Consider the following 7,270-nt stretch of genomic DNA (forward strand, 5'->3'; position numbering starts at 1 on the left):
AGTCAATGTGATTTATATTGGTTTTGACGTGCTCCATGCCGATTGGGGCATAGGAGAAATAACTTTTATTTAAGCTGTGCAGCTTTTTGGCACTGATCCGTGAAGCTTTTCTGCTTCGCGCACTCCTGCAGTTTTAGGCAAACAGCTTCACCAATCTGATTACTTTAGATACATACCACTGGGTTCATTATCTGCAGGAATGTCAAGGTTTAAAACAACGTCAGTTAAAAAATAGTATTTAGAAAAAGAAATTAAATAAAAAATGTTTAAAAGAGGAATAATCATACATTAGCGGTTGAAGTAAAAATATATTAAAGCGACACAATACAATGGTTAAAAGTTACTTACCAGTAACGTTGATGAAAAACGCACAGGACCCTTCATTTAGGCTAGTATCGTTAGCTCTACAAGTCACTGTTGTTACACCGGCTTGGAAAAATCCACCAGAAGTCACAACGTTGCCAAGATGGTCTTCACAAACAACGCTGTCAGCATTAACTGTAGCATCAACAATATCAGTGGCGGTCGGCGAAGGTGACCAAGTGACACTGGCTCCAGCTCTTCTGAAGTCCACGTTTTTTATGATCGGATTTGGACAGCTGACCACAGGAACATCATTATCTACATAGTAATAATAACAATGAAAACTTATACATGTGTAATGCGCACAAATCCATTAAAGTGCTCATGGCGCTGAATACAAAACAATAATATTAAAATTATATACAATAACTAAAAAATAAAACGTCAGCCTAAGTTGAGAAGAAATCTAGAACATGTGGTAAAGAAATACAATACAAATGCAGTTTTTAAGAAAACATCAAAAGGTAACAACAAAAAATAACAACAAAATGAAACCATTGACTCTGTTTGAAAACATGTACATCAAATTTTTAAGGTAACTGTCAGTGAAAAAAAATACGCAACAAAATACCTTGTTTCAAGTTAACCCTTTTTGTACACTTTTTGTTGTGTCTGTTTTTTTCTTTGTCTTTTTTTCGTGTTTTTTTTGTTGGTTTTTGACTGCGCCTTAAACACCCAGCAGGGTGGATACTGCATTATTATTATTATTATTATTACTATTATTATTAACACTTGACATGGAATGACATCTTTGGCGCAAAATGTTCATAGACAGACTTATGGCGGCTATATTTGGAACCACTTTGACTTTTTCTCCATTTTTTTGCTGACATGCAAAAAGCTAATGTTTTTATTTAGCAAATTTGTCCTGTTTCAGTCACCTACATGTACCATGATTTGCATCGTTCATTTGAGTAAAGAGCAAACAGGTTCTGGAAAAAATTTCCTCCTAAACTCCCTTCACAGGGGCTGTTGTGCTACCATGAAAAAGTTACTTACCAATCACAGTGATCATAAATGAACATGACCCTTCATTTAGAGAAGTATCGTTAGCTTTACAAGTCACTGTTGTTAAGCCATGCTGGTAAAATCCACCCGACACCACAACACTGCCAGGACTGTCTTCACATACAATGGTGTTTGGATCAATAGGAACGCCACCAAAATCAGTAGCCGTTGGTGAAGATGACCAAAACACTGTAGCGCCAGCCGCTCCAGAGTCCACGTTAGTCGTGTTAGGACTTGGACAGTTGACAGTAGGGCTTTCATTATCTGCGTCAAGAGAAGTTGCAATATGTGTGGTAAAAATTACTTTAATTTTTTTTTATGCAAGTCGCCAGACACACAAGCCCTGAAGGCAACTTCAAGGTGTGGGCTACAATGTTGTTTTTCCCAGAGGCCATTGCCACCTACTCCTAGGGCTGAAACAGGGTTGCCCCTTTTACAGTCATATGGATGTAGGCTTGGGTATCATCAGTCCAGAGCCTGGCCGATAGAGCAGAAAGCCCTACCTCCCCAATTTTACGTAGCAAGTGTCAAGACCGGGATTCGAACCCACACCCTGCTGCTCTTAACCGCTCGGCCATGACACGCCAGACAACATTCACATTGTTTTACTGAACTAAAGAGAATATACCTTTGGTTTTTGGAACTCTTCGATTATTTTAATCCTACAAATTATAAATCCTATATAATCCTACATAAATTTACAACAAAACCGACCAGTGAAAATTATTTTTCGGAAGGTGGTAGCGTTTCTGAGATATTGCTAAAAACCCTGAGTGGTCAAGTCAGCACACGGAATAATGATTCATAATTGCAATACACAATCTCAAATTCAAATGTTGGGGGATAAAAACTTATATTTTTTTCTACTTAACCACATTACTTTGAAGTGGAATGATTCTCAAAATGCTTCATACTATTGAAAGCTGCTGAAAGCTTGTAAGGCCACATAAACAAACTAAATTATTGATCGTCCTTTTTTTTTTAGCGGATGGGGGAGGGAGGGAGGTTTTTTTTTTTTTTCTTTTTTTTTTTTCTGAAAAGTTTTGTTGACATGCCAAATATGAAGAAATAAATAAAAGAAAGTATAAAGAAATCATCACAATCACTATAAAACAGAGGGTTTGTGTGTTTTTGATGTTTTCAATAGTTTTGTCAAACAAATTTAACTCCTAGATGACATTTTCTGTAAACTTTTTCAAACAACTAAGCACAGTGGAGCCCAAGTAAATATTTGAAGAATTGTTCTTGCTTTGCCAACATGAATAAAAACCTTCTTTAAACATCTTTTGTTAAAACCTGTACATTTTGAAAAAATCTGGGCAGTAAAAGTATAAAGAAATACCCAGTTTTTTATGATGATAAAAAAAAAAAAAAAAAAAAATGGGGTCGGGGGGTTTTGAACGGTCGGGCGGACGATCAACAATTTGTTTATTATGTGGCCTAACCAAAAGTTGTTATTGCCTTTCATTTTTAGGAGTGATGTATACCTCCCCTTTGCAAAAAAAAAAAAACTTATAATGACACACAAATAATTCCAAATAATGACACACTTTCATCAGGAAATAAAAACTGAAAAAAAAATTGTAATAATAAGCAACACCATTACTTACCAATCACAGTGATGATAAATGAACATAACCCTTCATTTAGAGCAGTATCGTTAGCTTTACATGTCACTGTTGTCACACCAGTCTGATAAAAGCCACCAGACACCACAACACTGCCAGGACTGTCTTTACAAACAATGGTGTTTGGATCAATCGTAGGATCAACAACATCAATGGCGGTCGGCAAAGTTGACCAAAAGACAGTGGCACCGGCCATGTTAGGGTCCACAAAAGTCGTGTTCGGACTTGGACAGGTGACAGTAGGGGGTTCATTATCTGCGGGAATGTCAAGTTTTAAAACAATGTCAGTAAAAAAATAGTATTTGGAAATAAATTTAAATAAAAAATGTTTAACAAAGGTTTCGCCGACGACATGATCATCCAGTTCAAACTTCCCAATTAGGACTTGCATGAACTTTATGAACACTCCTAAAGTGTCATAGTCAGTTCATACATAACGTACCTACAACAGCGATGCTAAAATCACAGGATCCTTCATTTTGTTGAGTGTCATTTACTCGGCATGTTACTGTTGTTAAGTTTGCTGGGTACTGGTCACCTGACATCACGATACTCCCAGAGTTGTCCACACAAATGATACTTGCAGGGTCGATGGTATCAATATTATCAACGGCCGATGGGGTTGGTTCCCAAAGGATAGTGGCAACTGCTGATCCAGAATCCACTACTGCGCTAACATTCATCGGACAGGTAACATTTGGAGATTCATTGTCTAAATATACAGATACAAAAACAAGAACTTTTAGTATACAAAACATTGATGAACAAACCTCAACAAAAGTAACAAAAATGCTGCAAGAACTTCAATTATTTGTTCAGACATACCAGAAACTGCGATGGTGAAAGTGCAGGATCCTTCATTTTGTTGAGTGTCATTTACTCGGCATGTTACTGTTGATAAAGTTGCTGGGTACTGGCCACCAGACGTCACGATACTCCCAGAGTTGTCCACACAAATGATACTTGCAGGGTCGATGGTATCAATATTATCAACGGCCGATGGGGTTGGTTCCCAAAGGATAGTGGCAGCTGCTGATCCAGAATCCACTACTGCGCTAACATTCATCGGACAGGTAACATTTGGAGATTCATTGTCTAAGTATAACAAATAAAAAAACAAGAACTTTTAGAATGTAAACAAATTCATGAACAACCTTCGACAATGCAAAACCAAAGCTGCAAGAGCTTCAATTATTTGTTCAGACATACCAGAAACTGCGATGGTGAAACTGCAGGATCCTTCATTTTGTTGAGTGTCATTTACTTGGCATGTTACTGTTGTTAAGTTTGCTGGGTACTGGCCACCAGACGTCACGATACTCCCAGAGTTGTCCACACAAATGATACTTGCAGGGTCGATGGTATCAATATTATCAACGGCCGATGGGGTTGGTTCCCAAAGGATAGTGGCAGCTGCTGATCCAGAATCCACTACTGCGCTAACATTCATCGGACAGGTAACATTTGGAGATTCATTGTCTAAATATAACAGATACAAAAGCAAGAACTTTTAGAATACAAACAAATTCATAAACAACCTTCGACAAAAGCAAAACCAAAGCTGCAAGAGCTTCAATTATTTGTTCAGACATACCAGAAACTGCGATGGTGAAACTGCAGGATCCTTCATTTTGTTGAGTGTCATTTACTCGGCATGTTACTGTTGTTAAGTTTGCTGGGTACTGGTCGCCTGACATCACGATACTCCCAGAGTTGTCCACACAAATGATACTTGCAGGGTCGATGGTATCAACGTTATCAACGGCCGATGGGGTTGGTACCCAAAGGATAGTGGCAACTGCTGATCCAGAATCCACTACTGCGCTAACATTCATCGGACAGGTAACATTTGGAGATTCATTGTCTACATATAACAGATACAAAAGCACGAACTTTTAGAATACAAACAAATTCATAAACAACCTTCGACAAAAGCAAAACCAAAGCTGCAAGAGCTTCAATTATTTGTTCAGACATACCAGAAACTGCGATGGTGAAACTGCAGGATCCTTCATTTTGTTGAGTGTCATTTACTCGGCATGTTACTGTTGTTAAGTTTGCTGGGTACTGGTCGCCCGACATCACGATACTCCCAGAGTTGTCCACACAAATGATACTTGCAGGGTCGATGGTATCAACGTTATCAACGGCCGATGGGGTTGGTACCCAAAGGATAGTGCCAACTGCTGATCCAGAATCCACTACTGCGCTAACATTCATCGGACAGGTAACATTTGGAGATTCATTGTCTAAATATAACAGATACAAAAGCAAGAACTTTTAGAATACAAACAAATTCATAAACAACCTTCGACAAAAGCAAAACCAAAGCTGCAAGAGCTTCAATTATTTGTTCAGACTTACCAGAAACTGCGATGGTGAAACTGCAGGATCCTTCATTTTGTTGAGTGTCATTTACTTGGCATGTTACTGTTGTTAAGTTTGCTGGGTACTGGCCACCAGACGTCACGATACTCCCAGAGTTGTCCACACAAATGATACTTGCAGGGTCGATGGTATCAACGTTATCAACGGCCGATGGGGTTGGTACCCAAAGGATAGTGGCAACTGCTTTTCCAGAATCCACTACTGCGCTAACATTCATCGGACAGGTAACATTTGGAGATTCATTGTCTAAATATAACAAATACAAAAACAAGAACTTATAGAATACAAATCATTCAAAACTTTACAAGAAGCACAAAATAAGAACTCACAAAGTCATTAACTTCTCAGACTAACCAGAAACTGCAATGGTGAAGTTGCAGGAGCCTTCGTTTAACGCTGTGTCATTCGCTCGGCAGGTCACTGTTGTCAAGCCAACTCCAAACAAGTTGCCTGACATCACAACCGTGCCTGAATCGTCTGTGCAGACGATAGATGCCTGATTAATGACATCGAGATTGTCAGAGGCTGTTGGCAGTGGGATCCATGGGATTAAAGCTCCCGGCATTCCAAGATCTGAGAGATCAACAATGTGGTCAGGGCAGCTGACAGTCGGAGGTTCATTATCTGATTCAAAAAGGAAAAAAAACACATTATATTTTAAAGAAAGTGAACACTATTGGTAATAACTCAAAATAGTTATTGGCATTAAACCTTACTTGGTAACAAGCAATGGAGAGCTGTTCATAGTATAACACACTGTTAGAAACGACTCCCTCTGAAGTAGTAATTTTCCGCGAATTTGATTTAAAGATCTCAGAATTAGATTTTGAGGTCTCGAACTCAAGCATCTGAAAGCACACAACTTCGTGTGACAAGGGTTTTCTTTCATAGTTATCTCGCAACTTTGACGACCAATTGAGCTCAAACTTTCACAAGTTTATTATTTTATGCCATGTTGAGATACACCAAGTGAGAAAACTGGTCTTTGACAATAGTATCCAGTGTCTTTAAGTAGATGAAACGTAGTTTAAAATTTAAGACTTCTGAATAAGTACCTTCAACTGTGATGTTAAACTGGCACATTCCTTCTAGAGATGCGGAATCATTCACTCTGCAAGTCACCGTCGTTAAGCGCACTTGAAATCTGTCACCTGACTCCACTACATTGCCAAGATCGTCAGAACATACAATACTGGTTGCATTAATGGGACCATCAACAGTATCATTGGCTGTTGGCAGTGGTATCCAAGTCACACTAGCGTTCGCCATTCCTTGGTCCACATATATCAATGGGATATCAGCCGGACAGTAGACAAATGGAGCTTCGCTGTCTGTGTGTAAATCAGATCAAAATAAATTGAGTTAAAGACACTGGACACTATTGGTAAATGTCAAAGATCCGTCTTCTCACTTAGTGTATTTCAACATACATGTATGCATGAAATAACAAACAAAATTTGAGTTCAATTGGTTGTCGAAGTTGCGAGATAATGAAAGAAAAAAAAATCCTTGTGCTTTCAGATGCTTGATTTTGAGACCTCTCGAAATCGAATTCGTGGTAAATGACTTCTTTCTTGAAAACTACATTACTTCAGAGGGAGCTGTGGTTCACAATGTTTGATACCCACACCCTTGCAATTCCAGAACAGTGTCTTACCAATTAGACTATCGAGATTGCCCGGAAGCTAGAGACAGTTTGAATCCTATGTATTAGCAGGGGGTATCGCAACGATATATTACATGTTAAATTTGCATAGGGGATAAAGAAAACTAATCCACCGAAGTTCCTGTGCCAAAAAATTCACACGTAGGCAGGGGCCAATTTCATAGAGCTGCTTAAGCAAAAAATTCGCTTAAGCACGAAAATAGCTCGCTTATTTTTC

At 38.6% G+C, this 7,270-nt stretch overlaps 1 protein-coding gene across 2 annotated transcripts in view; it reads right to left on the bottom strand.

Annotated features, from left to right (window-relative positions):
- Positions 1-7,270, bottom strand: part of LOC117302922 — a 39,547-nt gene that overhangs the window by 30,554 nt on the left and 1,723 nt on the right. For both annotated transcript variants that reach the window (XM_033786907.1, XM_033786909.1), the window contains 11 exons: positions 6,443-6,718; positions 5,742-6,011; positions 5,364-5,633; positions 4,979-5,248; positions 4,594-4,863; positions 4,209-4,478; positions 3,825-4,094; positions 3,442-3,711; positions 2,982-3,254; positions 1,363-1,635; positions 349-621 (listed from right to left, as the gene is read on the bottom strand). In XM_033786907.1, the coding sequence (XP_033642798.1) occupies positions 349-621; positions 1,363-1,635; positions 2,982-3,254; positions 3,442-3,711; positions 3,825-4,094; positions 4,209-4,478; positions 4,594-4,863; positions 4,979-5,248; positions 5,364-5,633; positions 5,742-6,011; positions 6,443-6,718 (2,985 nt within the window). The remainder of the gene's footprint in view (positions 1-348; positions 622-1,362; positions 1,636-2,981; positions 3,255-3,441; positions 3,712-3,824; positions 4,095-4,208; positions 4,479-4,593; positions 4,864-4,978; positions 5,249-5,363; positions 5,634-5,741; positions 6,012-6,442; positions 6,719-7,270) is intronic.

This window comes from Asterias rubens, chromosome 19 (assembly GCF_902459465.1).
Source record: "Asterias rubens chromosome 19, eAstRub1.3, whole genome shotgun sequence".
Lineage (NCBI taxonomy): Eukaryota > Metazoa > Echinodermata > Asteroidea > Forcipulatida > Asteriidae > Asterias > Asterias rubens.